We start from the raw sequence: 22,465 nt of genomic DNA, 5'->3' as shown, positions 1-22,465 counted from the left end.
CTAATTTCTTTCATTTTGATGCAACATTGAACAATGTTGTTGGGCTCCTTTCAATCATACATTTGACTATTACACTCAATCAGGGGTGTCCTAACTTTTTCCACTGAAAAATTTGATATTGTCATTTTCAAAAGTATTACAATATATTGATTGTTTTTAACCTCAAGTTTGGTCCGGGATCCTTAGTCATAAAAATGTTAAAAATAAGTCACATATATTTATTTTTTTCAAGGCTTAAATCTCTAGATCAACTTCAGATCTGTCCATTTAGTTTTAATATACTTTTTATTTTGTTATCTTTATGTTTAATGCCCAACATTTTTCAAAGTGGTGATGTGAAGTAATTGGAGCTTTGAATATGTCAATCATTCAGGACTATATTGATGTGTTTGACCTTTAGGGCTCCCCTCCCCCGAGAAGGGTCTCAGTCATATTTATTGTTTTCTTTTTTCATTCAACATTTGAATCAACTTCAGGTCTATCTGTTCATACAAAGTTTTTTTTAAAGTTTTATACCATTTTTGTTTTTACCATTTTTGTTTTTCATGACATTTTCTAAATTTCTCAATTTAATGTGAACTAATTGGAGCCTTCAATAGATCAATCATTTATAAAAAATATTGATTTTGAAAATGTTTTTATTTTTAAAGTTAAATACAAATCCTACTAAATTTCTTGGGGATCCAAAAGGGTCCCACCCATAAAAGTGTTTAAAAAAGCCATACTTATTTCCTTCTTCTTTTTTTTTAACTTTCATCACTTAAATCTCCAGATCAACTACATATTTATCTGTCAAATATAATGTTTTTTATTATGTATTTAATGTTATTTTTTTGTTTGTTTTATGCCCTTTTGGTCAAATATTTTTTTATGGCAAACACAAAAAGTATTTCAAAGTGTAATATTTGATGTGAAGTAAATGGAGTCTTGAATATGTCAATCATTCATCATTTTAATAATTTTATGTTTTATACCCTTTTTGGGTTTTTTTTATGCCAAAATTTAAAAAAAATGCAATATTTTCCCACAAAATTTGTTCAAAGTGGAATATTTAATGTGAACTAATTGGAACCTTAAATTGGTCAATCATTTAGAACACCTTGATATTTTTTATTTTTAAGGTAAACAAAAAAATCCCACTAAATTTAGTTGGGGATAAAAAAGGGTCCAACTCACTAAAGTGTTAAAAAAAAAGGCCATACTTATTTCCTTCTCGTTTTTTTTTTTAACTTTCTTAAATCTCCAGATCAACTACATATTTATCTGTCAAATATAATGTTTTTTTAAATTATGTGTTTAATGTTTTTTCTTGTTTGTTTTATGCCCTTTTGGTCAAATATTTTTTTATGGCAAACACAAAAAGTATTTCAAAGTGTAATATTTGATGTGAAGTAAATGGAGTCTTGAATATGTCAATCATTCATCATTTTAATAATTTTATGTTTTATACCCTTTTTGTTTTTTTTTTATGCCAAAATAAAAAAAAAAGCAATATTTTCCCACAAAATTTGTTCAAAGTGGAATATTTAATGTGAACTAATTGGAACCTTAAATTGGTCAATCATTTAGAACAACTTGATATTTTTAATTTTTAAGGTAAACAAAAAAATCCCACTAAATTTAGTTGGGGATAAAAAAGGGTCCAACTCACTAAAGTGTTAAAAAAAAGCCATACTTATTTCCTTTTTGATTTTTTTTAAACTTTCTTAAATCTCCAGATCAACTACATATTTATCTGTCAAATATAATGTTTTTTTGTAATAATGTGTTTAATGTTTTTTCTTGTTTGTTTTATGCCCTTTTGGTCCAATATTTTTTTATGGCAAACACAAAAAGTATTTCAAAGTGTAATATTTGATGTGAAGTAAATGGAGTCTTGAATATGTCAATCATTCATCATTTTAATAATTTTATGTTTTATACCCTTTTTGGTTTTTTTTATGCCAAAACATAAAAAATGCAATATTTTCCCACAAAATTTGTTCAAAGTGGAATATTTAATGTGAAGTAATTGGAACCTTAAATTGGTCAATCATTTAGAACACCTTGATATTTTTTATTTTTAAGGTAAACAAAAAAATCCCACTAAATTTAGTTGGGGATAAAAAAGGGTCCAACTCACTAAAGTGTTAAAAAAAAGCCATACTTATTTCCTTCTCGTTTTTTTTTTTAAACTTTCTTAAATCTCCAGATCAACTACATATTTATCTGTCAAATATAATGTTTTTTTGTAATAATGTGTTTAATGTTTTTTCTTGTTTGTTTTATGCCCTTTTGGTCAAATATTTTTTTATGGCAAACACAAAAAGTATTTCAAAGTGTAATATTTGATGTTAAGTAAATGGAGTCTTGAATATGTCAATCATTCATCATTTTAATAATTTTATGTTTTATACCCTTTTTGGTTTTTTTTATGCCAAAACATAAAAAATGCAATATTTTCCCACAAAATTTGTTCAAAGTGGAATATTTAATGTGAACTAATTGGAACCTTAAATTGGTCGATCATTTAGAACACCTTGATATTTTTTATTTTTAAGGTAAACAAAAAAATCCCACTAAATTTAGTTGGGGATAAAAAAGGGTCCAACTCACTAAAGTGTTAAAAAAAAGCCATACTTATTTCCTTCTAGTTTTTTAAAAAAAAACGTTCTTAAATCTCCAGATCAACTACATATTTATCTGTCAAATATAATGGTTTTTTTTATTATGTGTTTAATGTTTTTTCTTGTTTGTTTTATGCCCTTTTGGTCAAATATTTTTTTTTATGGCAAACACAAAAAGTATTTCAAAGTGTAATATTTGATGTGAAGTAAATGGAGTCTTGAATATGTCAATCATTCATCATTTTAATAATTTTATGTTTTATACCCTTTTTGGGGTTTTTTATGCCAAAACATAAAAAATGCAATATTTTCCCACAAAATTTGTTCAAAGTGGAATATTTAATGTGAACTAATTGGAACCTTAAATTGGTCAATCATTTAGAACACCTTGATATTTTTTATTTTTAAGGTAAACAAAAAAATCCCACTAAATTTAGTTGGGGATAAAAAAGGGTCCAACTCACTAAAGTGTTAAAAAAAAAAAGCCATACTTATTTCCTTCTCGTTTTTTTTTTTTAAACTTTCTTAAATCTCCAAATCAACTACATATTTATCTGTCAAATATAATGTTTTTTTTTATTATGTGTTTAATGTTTTTTCTTGTTTGTTTTATGCCCTTTTGGTCAAATATTTTTTTATGGCAAAAAAAAAGTATTTTAAAGTGTAATATTTGATGTGAAGTAAATGGAGCCTTGAATATGTCAATCATTCATAACAATATAGATTTATTTTACCCATAGGGCTTCCTTCCCCCTACCCCAAAAATGTCTCAGACATAAAAATATTAAAAAGAAGTCATTTTTTAATTCAATGTTTAAATCTCTAGATCAACTTCAGGTCTATCTGTTGGCATAACGTTTTTTTAAATGTTTTATACCCTTTTTGTTTTTTTTATGCCAAAACATAAAAAATGTAATATTTTCCCACAAAAAATGTTCTAAATGGAATATTTAATGTGAACTAATTGGAGCCTTAAATAGGTCATCCATTTATAACACCTTGATAGTTCTTATTTTTAAAGTTAAAAAAAATAGTTGGGGATCCAAAAGTGTCCCACTCATAAAAGTCTTAACAAAGTCCTACTTTTTTCCTTCATTTTTTAAACTTTCATCACTTAAAACTGTAGATCAACTACGTACTTATCTGTCCAACATAAGTTATTTTATTATGTGTGTAATGTTTTGTGTTTGTTTTATGCCCTTCTGGTCAATTAGGCAAAAACACAAAATAAGCAATTCCCCAAAAATGTCAAAGTAGAACATTTACTGTGAACTAATTGGAGCCTTAAATAGGTCAATCATTTATAACTCCTTGATATTAGTAAACAAAAAATACCATTAAATTTAGTTGGGGATCCAAAAGGGTCCCACTCATAAAAGTGTTAAATAAGTCATACTTTTTTCTTAAACAAAAACACGTTCATCACTTAAATCTCCAGAGCAACTACATATTTATCCTTTAATTATGACTTTTAATATTTTTTGGTTTGCTTTACGCCCTTTTTGTCACGGCAAACAGAGAAAATAAGTCCAAAATGTTTCAATATTGGATGTGAAGTAATTGCAGCCGTCAATAATTCATAACAACGTTCATTTTGATTCATTATTCATCTTTTGAGCAATGTTTTAAAGGGAGAAAAAAAAAACATTTTTTTCTCATATTACACATTTTTGCTCTTTTAATCCACTTTTTGACTCATATTTTCAGAATGTGTTAAGAAATTGCACTTGTGAACGCCAAAGGAGGGAAGCGAGCGGCTGATGCTGCTGCCTTGCCAAACCATGCTGGGGTCAGTGGGGGGGGGGGGATTCACTTCACAAACAATCAAACTGCAGGGGATGGATATGTCGTGTGTGTGTGTGTGTGTGTGTGTGTGTGTGTGTGTGTGTGTGTGTGTGTGTGTGTGTGTGTGTGTGCGCCCAGGGGGTAGTTACATTGTCCCACTTACAAAGACACGCTGGAAGCGTTGGTTAGAACGCAAATACCACGCTTAATCTGTGTGTGTGTGTGTGTGTGTGTGTGTGTGTGTGTGTGTGTGTGTGTGTGTGTGTGTGTGTGTGTGTACAGTCTAGACCAGGGGATGAAATGTAATCCCTCTGCACTGATACAGCTGATGAGTCTCAACACAAATATGATATTTCTCCATAAAAGTCAGTAGTTGGAAGTGATGATGATGATGTGTGATATCACTGACTGTCTTTATGGTCAGATACCAAGTCAAATTCAGGCTGCTATCGGCGATACCGATCCGATACTTTGTCCACACAAAAAATAGACTTTTGAATTAATCGCAATTCTATGTCTATTAACATATCTTTGTCAATTAACATATATATGTCTAGTAACATATATATGTCAATTAACATATCTATGTCAAGTAACATATGTATTAACATATCTATGTGAAAACAACAGTGAAAATAGAAGAGAATAACAGAAAGTGATGAGAAAAAGCTAAACTCCTAATGAGTGATAATATACATATTTAATTGTGATAATATACACATCTAAATGTGATCATATACATATTTAAATGTACTAATATACATATTTAAATGTGATAATATACACATCTAAATGTGATAATATACATATTTAAATGTACTAATATACATATTTAAATGTGATAAAATACAAATTTAAATGTGATAATATACATATTTAAATGTGATAATATACACATTTAAATGTGATAATATACACATTTAAATGTGATGATATACACATTTAAATGTGGTTATATACATATTTAAATGTGATAATATACACATTCAAATGTGATAATATACATACTTAAATGTGATAATATACACATTTAAATGTGAGAATATACACATTTAAATGTGATAATATACATATTTAAATGTGATAATATACATACTTAAATGTGATAATATACATACTTAAATGTGATAATATACACATTTTAATGTGATAATATACACATTTAAATGTGGTAATATACATATTTAAATGTGATAATATACATACTTAAATGTGATAATAAACACATTTAAATGTGATAATATACATATTTAAATGTGATAATATACATATTTAAATGTGATTATATACACATTTAAATGTGATAATATACATATTTAAATGTGATAATATACATATTCAAATGTGATAATATACACATTTAAATGTGCCAATATACATATTTAAATTGTCAATATACATATTTAAATGTGATAATATAGACATTTAAATGTGATGATATACATATTTAAATGTGATAATATACATATTTAAATGTGATAATATAGACATTTAAATGTGATAATATACATATTTAAATGTGATAATATAGACATTTAAATGTGATAATATACATATTTAAATGTATAAAACATCTCTTTATAGCATTTTTATAATTAAATAATAAAATATTAAAATGCCCCCCCATACTTGACTATGGTGGAACATGTTAAGATACCCTAATCTAAATGATTAGAAACTTTCAAAATCAAAATAAATAAAAGCATTCATTGGAGGTGAGGTCGCGGGGGCAGCAGCCTAAGCAGAGAAGTCCAGACTTCCCTCTCCCCAGCCACTTGGTCCAGCTCCTCCCGGGGGATCCCGAGGCATTCCCAGGCCAGCCGGAAGACATAGTCTTCCCAACGTGTCCTGGGTCTTCCCCTACTGGTGAGACGTGACCTAAACACCTCTCTAGGGAGGTGTTCAGGTGGCATCCTGACCAGATGCCCAAACCACCTCATCTGGCTCCTCTCCATGTGGAGGAGCAGCAGCTTTACTTTGAGCTCCTCCCGGATCACAGAGCTTCTCACCCTATCTCTAAGGGAGAGACCCGCCACCCGGCGGAGGAAACTCATTTGAGCCGCTTGTACCTGTGATCTTGTCCTTTCAGTCATAACCCAAAGCACATGACCATAGGGGAGGATGGGAACGTAGATCGACCGGTAAATTGAGAGCTTTGCCTTCCGGCTCAGCTCCTTCTTCACCACAACAGATCGATACAGGGTCTGCAGTATCCGCCTGTCGATCTCACGATCCACTCTTCCCCCACTTGTGAACAAGACTCCGAGGTACTTGAACTCCTCCACATGGGACAAGATCTCTTCCCCAACCCAGAGATGGCACTCCACTCTTTTCCGGGCAAGAACCATGGACTAGGACTTGGAGGTGCTGATTCTCATCCCAGTCGCTTCACACTCGGCTGCGAACTGAGCCAGTGAGAGCTGAAAATCCTGGCCAGGTGAAGCCATCAGGACCACATCATTTGCAAAAAGCAGAGACCTAATCCTGCAGCCACCAAACCGGATCCCTTCAACGCCCTGACTGTGCCTAGAAATTCTGTCCATCAATGTTCTGAACAGAATCAGTGACAAAGGGCGACCCTGGTGGAGTCCAACTCTCACTGGAAACGGGTCCAACTGAATGCCGGCGATGCGTACCAAGCTCTGCCCCCAATCATACAGGGAGCGGACCGCCACAACCAGACAGTTCGATACCCCTTACTCTCTGAGCACTCCCCACAGGACTTCCCGAAGGACACAGTCTTCTCCAAGTCCACAAAACACATGTAGACTGGTTGGGCAAACTCCCATGCACCCTTAAAGACCCTGCCGAGAGTATAGAGCTGGTCCACAGTTCCGCAACCAGGACGAAAACCACACTGCTCCTCCTGAATCCGAGGTTCGACTATCTGGCGTAGCCTCCTCTCCAGTACACCTGAATAGACCTTACCGGGAAGGCTGAGGAGTGTGATCCCACAATAGTTGGAAAATACCATCCGGTTCCCCTTCTTAAAGAGAAGAACCACCACCCCGGTCTGCCAATCCAGAGGTACCGCACCCGATGTCCATGCGATGTTGCAGTCTTGTCAACCAAGACAGCCCCACAGCATCCAGAGACTTAAGGAACTCCAGGCGGATTTCACCCCTGGGGCCTTGCCACCGAGGACCTTTTTAATTACCTCGGCAACCTCAGCCCCAGAAATATGAGTCTACCACAGAGTCCCCAGGCACTGCTTCCTCATAGGAAGACGTGTAGGTGGGATTGAGGAGGTCTCTGAAGTATTCCTTCCACCGATCCACAACATCCAGACACCATCCTCACCATACACCGTGTTGACAGTGCACCGAGGCGGCGGCTGGTGGTCCAGAATCACTTCGAAGCCATCCGGAAGTCGTTTTCCATGGCTTCCCCGAACTCCTCCCATGTCCGAATTTTTGCCTCCGCGATCGCCGAAGCCGCACACCGCCTGTCGGTACCTGTCCACTGCCTCCAGAGTCCTATGAGCCAAAAGGACCCGATAGGACTCTTTCTTCAGCTTGACTGCTTCCCTAGGTTCTGGGTTTACCGCCACGACAGGCACTAACCACCTTGCGGCCACAGCTCCGATCGGCCGCCTCGACAATTAAGGTACGGAACATGGTCCACTCGGACTCAATGTCCAGCGCCTCCCTCGTGACATCTTCCAAGTTCTCCCAGAGGTGGGAATTGAAACTCTCTGACGAGAGACTCAGCCAGACGTTCCCAGCAGACCCTCACAATGTGTTTGGGCCTGCCAGGTCTGACCGCCATTCTCCCCCACCTTCAGAGCCAACCCACCACCAGGTGGTGATCGGTAGAAAGCTCCGCCCCTCTCTTTACTTGAGTGTCCCAATACATGAGACCGCAAATCCGATGACTCTACCACACAGTGGATCATGGAACTGCAGCCCAGGGTGTCCTGGTGACTCTGTTGTTTGAACATGGGGTTTGTTATGGACAATCTGTGACCAGCACAAAAGTCCAATAAAAAACACCACCCCGGGTTTAAAAAATGAAGCATTTTTAAGCATAAAAGTAGCTAAAGGAGCTAAAAAATACCAACCCAGCAGTAAAGTTGGCCACTGGACGAGACCAAAACAATAGACCGTGTTGTTCAGTATCGTGGCCTCTGATTGGCTCAGCCTCAGCCAGCATTACTAACAGTAGCACGCTAACGTTTTTAGGCCATTTTGCAGCCGAACACTTCCGAGTCATATAGCTTGGTACTTGACACATGCTAACTGTTAGCATGCAAACATTAGTGTGTTGTCTTTTTTAGCCAATTTTGCAGCCGAACACCTGAGAGTCATATATGACCTGGTACTTAACACATGCTAACTGTTAGCATGCAAACATTAGTGTGTTGTCTTTTTTAGCCAATTTTGCAGCCGAACACCTGAGAGTCATATATGACCTGGTACTTAACACATGCTAACTGTTAGCATGCAAACATTAGTGTGTTGTCTTTTTTAGCCAATTTTGCAGCCGAACACCTGAGAGTCATATATGACCTGGTACTTAACACATGCCAACATTAGCATTCTGGCATGCTGACTTTTTTAGGTGCTTTTACAGCTAAACACCCGGGAATCCTACAACTTAGTACTTATGACTACACAGTCGTACCACTTAATACTTTTAACTGTTAGCACAGTAACATTAGCTTGCTAACTTTTTTTTTACCTAATTTCACATGCGTACGCTTCACAGTCATACAATTGACTTTTTGACGCATTTTAACTGTTAGCATACTAATATTAGCATGCTAACTATTTTAGCCAATATTTCAGCCGAACACCTGGGAATCATATAACTTGGTACTCGATACATGCTAACTGTTAGCCTGCCAACCTTTTCAGCTAATTTCACATGCGTACGGTTCACAGTCATACAACTTAATACTTGACGCATTTCAACTGTTAGCATACTAACATTAGCATGCTAACTTTTTGGAGCCAATTCTACAGACGAACACCTGGGAATCATTCAACTTGGTACTTGTTACATGTTAACTGTTATTAGCATGCTAATTTGACATAGCATCTACGCCTCACAGTCATACGACCTCGTACTTGATGCAATTTTAACCGTTAGCATGCCAACTTTTTTTTTTGCCAATTCTGCAGCCGAACACCTGGGAATCATATACTAGTTACATGCTAACAGTTAGCATGCTAAATGTGGCACTAACCCCTCTGCCACCGTGCTGACTATTTCAGCTAAATTCACATGCGTACACTTCACAGTCATACAACTTAATACTTGACGCATTTCAACTGATAGCACACTAACATTAGCATGCTAACTTTTTTGAGCCAATTCTACAGCCGAACACCTGGGAATCATATAACTTGGTACTTGTTACATGCTAACAGTTAGCATGCTAAATATTTCAGCTAATTTTACATATCTACGCGTCACCGTCATACGACTAGAACCTGGTGCATTTTAACTGTTAGCATACTAACATTAGCATGCTAACTTTCTCAGCTAATGGGTGAGGGCCGACATCCGGGCAACTGAGCTACATACGGGTTCTTCGAGCCATAGCAACCAGACCGGCGTTGAAAACAAACCGTTGGCATTACTCTTTAACCTGTCGACCTACGCTGGTTAAACCCGTCATTCTGCCTCCAAAATGCCGAAAAACTGTGTTGTTTTTGGTTGTGCTAACCACAACTGGAAAAAGGGAAAACAAAGGTTGTATTTTGTTCTGCCAAAGCGTGATAAAAGCCCACAGAGACGAGACAAACGGCTCGCAGCTTTACACTGGGAAAACGAGGACAGTTCTCACTGGAGTCCCCCAAAGTCCCGGGTCGTGTGTTTCGGATCACTTCGTTTCTGGTAAATATAAGGAACAAAAATCCACCTTCTTAACCACAACTTGGCTATACGTCCGTGCTAATGTTGTACTTGTTGAATTTGTACCTTATAACGTTCGACAGCTGAAGTTGTTGTTGTACAAAAATAACATGCGGTATATACTATATCAGGGGTCACCAACGTGGTGCCCGCGGGCACCAGGTAGCCCGTCAGGACCAGATGAGTAGCCGCTGGCCTGTTCTAAAAATAGCTCAAATAGCAGCACTTACCAGTGAGCTGTCTCTATTTTTTTAATTTTATTTATTTACTAGCAAGCTGGTCTCGCTTTGCCCGACATTTTTAATTCTAAGAGAGACAAAACTCAAATAGAATTTGAAAATCCAAGAATATATTTGAAAGACTTGGTCTTCACTTGTTTAAATAAATTCATTAATTTTTTTACTTGGCTTCTTATAACTTTCAGAAAGACAATTTTAGCGATAAAATACAACCTTAAAAATGATTTTAGGATTTTTAAACACATATACCTTTTTACCTTTTAAATTCCTTCCTCTTCTTTCCTGACAATTTAAATCAATGTTCAAGTAAATTTATTTTTTTTAGTGTAAAGAATAATAAATACATTTTAATTTAATTCTTCATTTTAGCTTCTGTTTTTTCGACGAAGAATATTTGTGAAATATTTCTTCAAACTTATTATGATTAAAATTTAAAAAAATATATTCTGGCAAATCTAGAAAATCTGTAGAATCAAATTTAAATCTTATTTCAAAGTCTTTTGAATTTCTTTTAAAATTTTTGTTCTGGAAAATCTAGAAGAAATAATGATTAGTCTTTGTTAGAAATATAGCTTTGTCCAATTTGTTATATATTCTAACAAAGTGCAGATTGGATTTTAACCTACTTAAAACATGTCATCAAAATTCTAAAATTAATCTTAATCAGGAAAAATTACTAATGATGTTCCATAAATTATTTTTTTTATTTTTTCAAAAATATTTGAATTAGCTACTTTTTCTCTTCTTTTTTTCGGTTGAATTTTGAATTTTAAAGAGTCGAAATTGAAGATAAACTATGTTTCAAAATGTAATTGTCATTTTTTCCGTGTTTTCTCCTCTTTTAAACCGTTTAATTAAGTGTAAATATCATTAATTATTAATAATAACATAGACTTAAAGGTAAATTGAGCAAATTGGCTATTTCTGGCAATTTATTTAAGTGTGTATCAAACTGGTAGCCCTTCGCATTAATCAGTACCCAAGAAGTAGCTCTTGGTTTCAAAAAGGTTGGTGACCCCTGTACTATATAGTCTATAGCCTAGCTAGCTATTTTCGAAAACCGGACAACGAGAGGATACCAAAGGCAGCGTTAAGATGGACACCACCGGGAAAACGTAAGCCAGGGCGGCCAAAGAACACCTGGCGAAGAACAGTACAAGGGGAGCTGAAAGAGATGAAGCTTACATGGGGCGAGGCACAGAGACGAGCACAGCAGCGAGATGAATGGCGTCGAGTCGTCGAAGCCTTATTTCCCATCCGGGAAGAAGAGGATTAAGTTAAGTAAGTAATATACTATATAGTCTATAGCCTAGCTAGCTATTTTCGAAAACCGGTTTCGTTTAAATTCGCACTTAACAGTTGGGTTTTTAAAAACCAATAAACCCTATAATTTTCATGTTGCCATTCAATACATGTAGCCCTCAAATCTCTCAATGTTTTATACACTAACACTTGATCTTATTGTTGATAACTTCCGCGTCTCTTTCTTAGTAGCGCGCAGGCTAAGCTAACTAGCAAGCTAAGCTAAGCCTGAGAAGCTTTAAAGTTCACCGAGACGAGTCTGACGCAAATAATACATTTTCGTTTTTTCACACGCTATGCGAATAAGTAAAAATGCGTCAATGAAGGATTTAACGCCGACTTCCAAGCCACAACGCTCGTTAAATGCTTTTTCTGTCAATGCTGTGTTCGCTGTGAGCTGGTTTGTTTTCAACGAATTCCCGGTTGCTAGGGGGATTGGTAGGCGGAAGTGACGTAGGTCCGCCCTCACCCATTTGACATGTGTACGCTTCACAGTCATATGACTTAAAGGCCTACTGAAATGAATTTTTTTTATTTAAACGGGGATAGCAGATCTATTCTATGTGTCATACTTGATCATTTCGCGATATTGCCATATTTTTGCTGAAAGGATTTAGTATAGAACAACGACGATAAAGATTGCAACTTTTGGTATCTGATAAAAAAAAAAGGCTTGCCCCAACCGGAAGTAGCGTGACGTAGTCAGTTGAACATATACGCAAAGTTCCCTATTGTTTACAATGATGGCCGCATGAAGTGAGAGAGATTCGGACCGAGAAAGCGACAATTTCCCCATTAATTTGAGCGAGGATGAAAGATTTGTGGATGAGTAAAGTGCAAGTGAAGGACTAGTGGGGAGTTGAAGCTATTCAGATAGGTAAGATGCTGTGAGAGCCGGGGGTGACCTGATATTCAGCTGGGAATGACTACAACAGTAAATAAACACAAGACATATATATACTCTATTAGCCACAACACAACCAGGCTTATATTTAACATGCCACAAATTAATCCTGCATAAAAACACCTGCGTGTTTGTTATGCTAGCTCCTAGCTCCTCTGCTAGCTCCTAGCTCCATAGAACACGCCAATACAATTCAAACACCTGATCAACACACACAATCACTCAGCCCAAAAGACCGTTCACCTAACCCAAGGTTCATAAAGCTTATATATTTTAAAAAAGTTACGTACATACGCAAAAAAAAGTTGCGCACATACGGTCAAGCGATCAAATGTTTAGAAGCCAAAGCTGCATACTCACAGTAGCACGTCTGCGTCTTTGTCATCCAAATCAAAGTAATCCTGGTAAGAGTCTGTGTTGTCCCAGTTCTCTACAGGCGTCTGTGTATCGAAGTCAAAAGTCCTCCTGGTTAGAGTCTCTGTTATCCGAGTTCTTCCATCTTGACTGCATCTTTCGGGAATGTAAACAAAGAAGCGCCGGCTGTGTACTGTTGTGGCTGACTACGTTCGAAAAATACGTCCATTTCGCACCGACAACTTTCTTCTTTGCTTGCTCAGCTTCCTTCTCCATAATGCAATGAACATGATTGCAACAGATTCACGAACACAGATGTCCAGAATACTGTGGAATTATGAAATGAAAACAGAGCTTTTTCGTATTGGCTTCAATGTGGAAGGCATACCCGTGTTCGCCGGGCTACGTCACGCGCATACGTCATCCTCAGAGGCGTTTCGAACCGGAAGTTTAGCGGCAAATTTAAAATGTCACTTTATAAGTTAACCCGGCCGTATTGGCATGTGTTATAATGTTAAGATTTCATCATTGATATATAAACTATCAGACTGCGTGGTCGGTATTAGTGGCTTTCAGTAGGCCTTTAATACTTGACTCATTTCAACCGTTAGCATACTAACATTAGCATGCTAACTTCCACAGCCAATTTAGCGGCTGAACACCTGAGAATCTCACAACTTGGTACTGGTCGCATGCTAACAGCTAGCATGCTAACTTTTTCAGCTAAACGTAGGTGCATTTCAAGCATTCCCAGACAGTTTCCTCCCCAAAATGTGCATATTGTAATCTAGCTCTTTGTGCAGTGTTGCCATTGTGTTTGCGGGCCGCACTTTGTACACCAGAATATTAACCCGAGTGGCGAGAAGTGGCCTGAAAGTGATGAAGAGTGGCAGGAAATAGAAGACGATACCCACTTTCACACAAAGTGGGCTGAGACAAAGTGTTGTTAGCATGTTGCAGATACACACACACAAACACACACACACACACACACACACACACACACACACACACACACACACACACACACTGACCTGCACCTGCATGAAGGATCCCCGGTAGAAGCAGCACGCTGCAGCCGACAAGGCGCTCCACAGACTGCAGCGTTCCGTCATGGTGGACTCACGTCTTCCCTAACCCTTCACACACACACACACACTCACACACACACACACTCACACACACACACTGTGCGGGCTAAGCCCTCGACATGGCGGCGGTGGTCAGCATCAGAAAGCTCCAGAAGCGAGTGTGCATGGCAGCGAGAGGCGGACGTGTGCATGCATGGCATTCCCTCGCTGCACTTGCTGCTGTAGGGATTACCTCATTGCTCTGTGCGGGGTGGGGGAGGGGGAGGGGGGGGGGGATTGCAGGCGGACCCCACCCACCCTACAACCCCCCACGCACTGAGACAATGCTGATGGCGGAGGACGTGAAAGTGGGAGAAAGTGCACTAAAACATGTGACAGTGGTTATTATATCACAGCATATCATAGCAACATTACACGTCTCTTATGTCAATACTCACATTCATTCAGGGGGGGGGGGGTCCAACTTAGGAAAACAAGCCCTTTGACCTTTTTTTTTATTCCAAAAGCCAAAACAATGTCAATGAAGGCTTAAGTCCCATGGACCCAAAAGGGTCTCAGTCATAAAAATGTTAAAAAGAAGTCTTATATTGCGCCTAATTATTTGATCTGTCAATAAAGTACTAAATGGCATTGATTTTTTTTTTCATTTTGACAGAAAAAAATATAATAAGTTCAAGTTAAAGTACCAAAATTGTCATACGTACTTTTGATTGATTGATTGATTGATTGATTGAGAAGTTTATTGACATGTTAAAGAATTAAATCAAAAGGCAAATGGGTGGCACAAAAAGCCAAAAGGCTTGTTTCCATTGTGCCCCATTAAATACTCATCACATTTCACCCATTCAATAATAAAAGATGTATAACCTGTAACATGTGCATTGCATACATTTTCAACTCTAATAGTATCCAATATTGCGACAAATATTACAGTGCTTTATCATACTTTCCAAACATTGTCTGTCGCAATAAAAAATACTTTACTTTACAGCAAACTACCCATCAAATGAATAAAAATTACAATAAATGTTGCGTTGTTCTTCACAGTAAATTGAAAAAAAACTACTACTGTTTTTTTGCGTCAAAATTCTGTTAACTGAGCTGCTGGTTTTCGACTGTAAAATCTACAGTTGTTGTTTTTAACAGTGTATTACTGTAAAAGGAAATATTTGTTTTTACGGTAGAAACACAGGCAGCTAAGTTGCCAGATCTTGTACTGTTTTACTATTAATAATATTTACAGGAGGAGTGAGACGGCACAGACCACAAGGGGGCGATATAGCTATATATATATATATATATATATATATATATATATATATATATATATATATATATATATATATATATATATATATATATATATATATATATATCAGAAAGTAATAAATATAAAGCAAATTTTTAAATTTTTATCTGAGGTTGTTTTTCCATTAAGAAGATTTGTTTGTGTCAAGTTAAAAAACAAACAGTTATTATCCTTTTGTTTACATTAAAAAGACAAATATTTGTGTCAACATCATAAAAAATGTCCAAAATGACACAGTTATTATTGTTTTGTTTACATTAAAAAGACGAATATTTGTGTCACAATTAGGGATGTCCGATAATGGCTTTTTGCCGATATCCGATATTCCGATATTGTCCAACTCTTTAATTACCGATACCGATATCAACCAATACCGATATCAACCGATATATGCAGTCGTGGAATTAACACATTATTATGCCTAATTTGGACAACCAGGTATGGTGAAGATAAGGTACTTTTAAAAAAAATTAGTAAAATAAGATAAATAAATTTAAAACATTTTCTTGAATAAAAAAGAAAGTACAACAATATAAAAACAGTTACATAGAAACTAGTAACGAATGAAAATTAGTAAAATTAACTGTTAAAGGTTAGTACTATTAGTGGACCAGCAGCACGCACAATCATGTGTGCTTACGGACTGTATCCCTTGCAGACTGTATTGATATATATTGATATATAATGTAGGAACCAGAATATTAATAACAGAAAGAAACAACCCTTTTGTGTGAATGAGTGTAAATGGGGGAGGGAGGTTTTTTGGGTTGGTGCACTAATTGTAAGTGTATCTTGTGTTTTTTATGTTGATTTAATTTTTAAAAAACAACAACAACAAAAACAAAAAAAACAACAAAAAAAACCGATACCGATAATAAAAAAACCAGATACCAATAATTTCCGATATTACATTTTAACGCATATATCGGCCGATAATATCGGCAGGCCGATATTATCGGACATCTCTAGTCACAATCATAAAAAAATACACAGTTTGTGTCAGGTTTCTTTCAGTTAAAATTACTTGTTTTTAACGAAATAAACAAACATCCAAAGTGACAGTTGTCATCATTTTTTTTTACATCAAAACGATTATGAAAAAATCCAAATATAATATTTTTTTCAATTAAAAAGAGGAGTTTTCCACATAATACACAGACGTCCAATAGACAATTAACAGGTTTTTTTACATTAAGATATTTGTGTCAATGTAATAAAAAACATACGTTTTTTATCACTTTTCTTAGATTAAAAATACTAATATTTGTGTCAACATCATCATAAATGTCCAAAATGACAGTTTTTATCAGGTTTTTTTTTTTTTAATATTTGTTTTCAAGGATATAAAGAACTATTTAAAATGACACAGTTTTTATCTGTTTTATTTTACATTTAAAAGATTAATATTTGTGTCAACATGATAAAAAAAATATGAATGACACCTTTTTCAGTTTAAACGACTTGATTTCAACCTAATATACAAACGTTCAATAGACCGTTTTTATCCTTTGTTTTTTACATCAAGAAGACGTATATTAAAATGAGAGTTTTTATTAGCTTTCTTTCAGTTAAAATGACTTGTTTTCAGCGTAATGAACAAAGATGCAAAATCCTTTTTTTTTTTACATTAAAATTACTAATATTTGTTTCAAGGTCATCCAATAAACATCCAAAAATGAAAGTTTTTATTTGAATTGTTTCGGGTTAAAAATTCTTGTTTTCAACGTAATAAACAAACGTCCAAGGTGACAGTTTTTTCACATGAAAAAGATTCATGTATGTGTCAAACTGATACCATTTTTTGCCAAAATGACACCCTTATTTTTGTTTGTTTTTCAGTTAAAAAGACTTCTTTTCAACGTAATAAACAAATGTCCAAAACGACAGTTATTATCAGTTTATTTTTTACATTAAGAAGACTAAAAATAGTGTCACCATAATAGATGATATTTAGACAACAGAATAGATGAGATTTAGACAACACAATAGATGATATTTAGACAACATAATAGATGATATTTAGATAATATAATGTAATAGATGAATATTTGTGTTGAAAGGTGAGGTGTAATAAGAAAGCGGGGGAGGAATCTAACCTTTCTCAAAGCATGAAAGGAGCCCAGTGGGGGGTGTGTGCCCCCCCCCCCCCATCCCCCCAGAAGCAGAAGCAGAAGCAGAAGCAGAAGCAGAGTCCACACACAACATGAGGCTTTAATTCACGTCCACACACACACACACACACACACACACACACACACACACACACACACACACACACACACACACACACACACACACACACACACACACACACACACACACTTGTCTGCTCATGATCATAATAATAATAATAATAATAATAATAATAATAATAATAATAATAATATAATACATGCAGCTCATTAAAACTACACACACAATGGGGGTGGGGGTGGGGGTGTGTGTCATCCTTGAGGTCTCCATGGCAACACAAAATAGTGACAGAGCGTTCACACTTTGCTGAATAAATAAAGAAAGCCGAGTCAATATGAAACACATTGCATGCTGGGAATTCACCTCAATGACACTCTGTTTGACCTTTAACCTTTAAACACTTTAATGACCACTAGGGGGAGACCATCCTACAGGCTGGTATCAGCGCAATCAGCATGTATCTGCCACCAGCTCTCTCATAAAGGCCTGTGTGTGTGTGTGTGTGTGTGTGTGTGTGTGTGTGTGTGTGTGTGTGTGTGTGTGTGTGTGTGTGTGTGTGTGTGTGTGTGTGTGTGTGTGTGTGTGTGTGTGTGTGTGTGTGTGTGTGTGTGATGACACAGGCAGTGATGACAAAAAAGTTCATTTTTATTATTATTATTGTTATCATCATTATAATTATTATCATCATCATTATTATTATTGTCATCAATATTATTATTATTATCTTCCCTCCATCCATTTTCTACCACTCGTCCCTATCATTATTATTATTATTATTATCATCATTATTGTTATTATCATTATTGTTATCATTATTATAATTATAATCACCATTATTATCATCATTATAATTACTATCGCCATGTATACATATATGTATTTTTATATATGTTTATACTAGTTTTATTTATTTATATATCAACAAATGTAAATATAAATATTTATACAATTTGTATATGTATGTATGTATATTTATATATTTTTTCTACAAATAAACATTAAACTGTTCGAACATAGGAGTAGATTTGATTATACTATTTTAGTATATTATTTATATTATATATTAACATATATATATATATATATATATATATATATATATATATATATATATATATATATATATATATATATATATATATATATATATATATATATATATATATGTATATGTGTGTATATATCCATCCTTTCATCCATTCATTCATTTTCTACTGCTTGTCCCTTTCGGGGTCACAGGGTAAACAAATTATATATTTTAGTCTATTATTTTGTATACATATATGTATTTTTTATATATATTTATCCATCCATCCATCCATTTTCTACCGCTTATTCCCTTCGGGGTCGCGGGGGCGCTGGAGCCTATCTCAGCTACAATCGGGCGGAAGGCGGGGTACACCCTGGACAAGTCGCCACCTCATCGCAGTATATATATTTATATTAGTTTTATTTATTTATGTATCAACAAATGTAAATATAAATATTTATACAATATGTATGTATGTATGTATATTTATATATTTTTTCTACAAATAAACATTAAACTGTTAGAACATAGGAGTAGTATTGATTATACTATTTTAGTATATTATTTATATTATATATTAACATATATATATATATATATATATATATATATATATATATATATATATATATATATATATATATATATATATATATATATATATATATATATATATATATATATATATATATATATATATATATATATATATATCCATCCTTTCATCCATTCATTCATTTTCTACCGCTTGTCCCTTTCGGGGTCACAGGGTAAACAAATTATATATTTTAGTCTATTATTTTATATACATATATGTATTTTTATATATATTTATATTAGTTTTATTTATTTATATATCAACAAATGTAAATATAAATATTTATACAATATGTATGTATGTATATATATTTATATATTTTTTCTACAAATAAACATTAAACTGTTAGAACATAGGAGTAGTATTGATTATACTATTTTAGTATATTATTTATATTATATATTAACATATATATATATATATATATATATATATATATATATATATATGTATGTATATATATATATATATATATATATATATATATATATATATATATATATATATATATACACACACACACACACACACACACACATGAATACACACATTTACACATATATATATACATTTATACATATAGATACATACCTGTATATGTATACATACATACATGTATATACACACACATTTATAAATGTGTATATATAAATGTATAATTTTGTATATAAACATATATATATATATATATATATATATATATATATATATATATATATATATATATATATATATATATATATTTATATATATATATATATATATATATATATATATATATATATATATATATATATATATATATATATATATATATATATATATATATATTAGGGGTGTGGGAAAAAATCGATTCGAATTCGAATCGCGATTCTCACGTTGTGCGATTCAGAATCGATTCTCATTTTTAAAAAATCTATTTTTTTAAATGTATTTATTTATTAAATTATTTTTTTTAAATTTATTTTATTTTTGTAATGAATCAATCCAACAAAACAATACGCAGCAATACCATAACAATGCAATCCAATTCCAAAAGCAAAGCCGAGCCAGCAACACTCAGAAGTGCAATAAACAGAGCAATTGAGAGGAGACACAAACACCACACAGAACAAACCAAAAGTAGTGACACAAAAATGAATATTATCAACAACAGTATCAATATTAGTTACAATTTCAACATAGCAGTGATTAAAAATCCCTCATTGACATTATCATTAGACATTAAAATAAAAAAGAACAATAGTGTCACAGTGGCTTACACTTGCATCGCATCTCATAAACTTGACAACACACTGTGTCCAATATTTTCACAAAGATGAAATAAGTCATATTTTTGCTTCATTTAATAGTTCAAACAAATGTACATTATTGCAATCAGTTGATAAAACATTGTCCTTTACAATTATAAAAGATTTTTACAAAAATCTACTACTCTGTTTGCATGTCAGCAGACTGGGGTAGATCCTGCTGAAATCTATGTATTCAATGATTAGAGAATCCTTTTGAATCTTGGCAAAAATCTTAGCCACACGATTATCAAATGTAATTGGAAAATGAATTCCTACTGACCAAACTGGCTTCATGGAAGGTCCACAATCTTCAGACAATACAAGGAAATTGTTGAATGTTATTTACTATGCTAGAAGTCTCCCTTATCCCACAGCAGTATGTAGTGTTGATGCGGAGAAGGCATTCCACCGCATAAACTGCTCATTTATGTTTTGCACATTACGTAAATTTGGATTTGGAGATAATTTGATACAATGGATTAAGATGCTTTATACAAGGCCCATGGCATCAGTCAAAACCAATAATCATATTTCACAACCTTTTTGGTTAAAAAGAGGAGTAAAACAGGGATGTCCTGCATCTGGATTATTATTTAATTTGGTTATTGAACCCTTAGCTGCAAAAATAAGAAGTGAAAATAATATTCATGATATAAAATTAGCTCTCAGTATAATAAGCTATGGATGTATTGTGACGACATAATTCTCTACCTGTCACATGTTAACTCCTCTCTTCACTATATCAATAATGTCATCACTGAATATGGCTGTTTATCAGGGTACAAAGTCAATTGGGACAAATGTGAAATATTACCACTTATAAACATTGCAACAAATCACAAGTTCAGAACTCCAAAATTAAATGGAAAGAGGCAGAAATCATATATCTAGGACTACACATTACACCAAACCTTTATACAAGCAGAGATCTAAATCTTAAACATTTAAAAAATAAGATAGAATCCAAAATGGAACGCTGGTCACGTCTCCAAATATCACTTTGGGGTCGGGTGAACATAGTAAAAATGAGTATACTGCCAGCAGTTAATTATATACTGAAAATGATGCCTGTCCTAATTAATAAAAGTTGGTTTAAGAAAATACATACAATGATATCACATTTTATATGGTGTGGAAAGGTTAAGGTTGTCTTGTACACAAGATAAAGGAGGACTACAATTACCAAACTTCTTACTTTATTATCTCCTTCGGTTGTGAACAAGCAAGCCACTTATTTCATTCTTCTGCAGATAAGGACTGGATCAACATAGAAAAAAATATGTTAATGAATTTGGACATTGATGTGGGGAGTTTATATTATATTAAAAAAAAAAACTAATGAATTGAGGCAGAGCCCAATAGAAGCCACCTTTAACATTCTAAAACTGTGTCAGAAAATACTAGGAATCAAGTCAATGACATCTGTCAATCAACTGTTTTGGTACAATCCTAATATCATAATTAATAAAAATGTGGTTAAATGGACAACATGGAAAGACAGAGGTATTACTAAACCTCATCATATTATTAATAAAAACTATTTTAAACCGTTCAATGATTTAGTTGATCAATATAATGTACCCAGAAATCATTTTTTAAATTTTATCTCTTTAAAACACGCTGTAAATAAATGCATATCCTCTGAAAGTATGTCTTTAATAGCCATGAACTGGAAGATGCACTTTTTAATCAAGATACATTTAAGAAATTAATTAAACTATTTTATGGAATAATAAATGAACACCACACTAGAAATGCAAATGATGCATGTGTTCGGAAATGGATGATGGACTTAAACATTTTAGATGAAAGAGACATCATGGAATGATATTTGGAAAAATGCCAATAAGCCCTTTAGAAGCATTAAAGATAAACTGACTCAATTTAAGATATTGAATAGATT

At 33.9% G+C, this 22,465-nt stretch overlaps 1 protein-coding gene across 5 annotated transcripts in view; it reads right to left on the bottom strand.

The window, feature by feature from the left end:
- The window catches only part of sh2d3ca (SH2 domain containing 3Ca), a 67,955-nt gene extending 53,613 nt beyond the window's left edge, over window positions 1-14,342 (bottom strand). For 4 of the 5 annotated variants that reach the window (XR_009827115.1, XM_062057155.1, XM_062057156.1 and 1 more), the window contains exon 1: window positions 14,084-14,342. Coding sequence is in view for 4 of the 5 variants with exons in the window: in XM_062057155.1 (XP_061913139.1) it covers window positions 14,084-14,164 (81 nt within the window). In the remaining variant the exon portion in view is untranslated. The remainder of the gene's footprint in view (window positions 1-14,083) is intronic. The other variant, XM_062057158.1, reaches the window with a different exon arrangement.
- Between the last annotated feature and the right edge of the window lie 8,123 nt (window positions 14,343-22,465).

The sequence above is a fragment of the Entelurus aequoreus genome, linkage group LG08 (genome assembly GCF_033978785.1).
Source record: "Entelurus aequoreus isolate RoL-2023_Sb linkage group LG08, RoL_Eaeq_v1.1, whole genome shotgun sequence".
NCBI lineage: Eukaryota > Metazoa > Chordata > Actinopteri > Syngnathiformes > Syngnathidae > Entelurus > Entelurus aequoreus.
The sequence above is the reverse complement of the archived record's forward strand: the minus strand, read 5'-3'. Positions and strand labels throughout refer to the sequence as shown.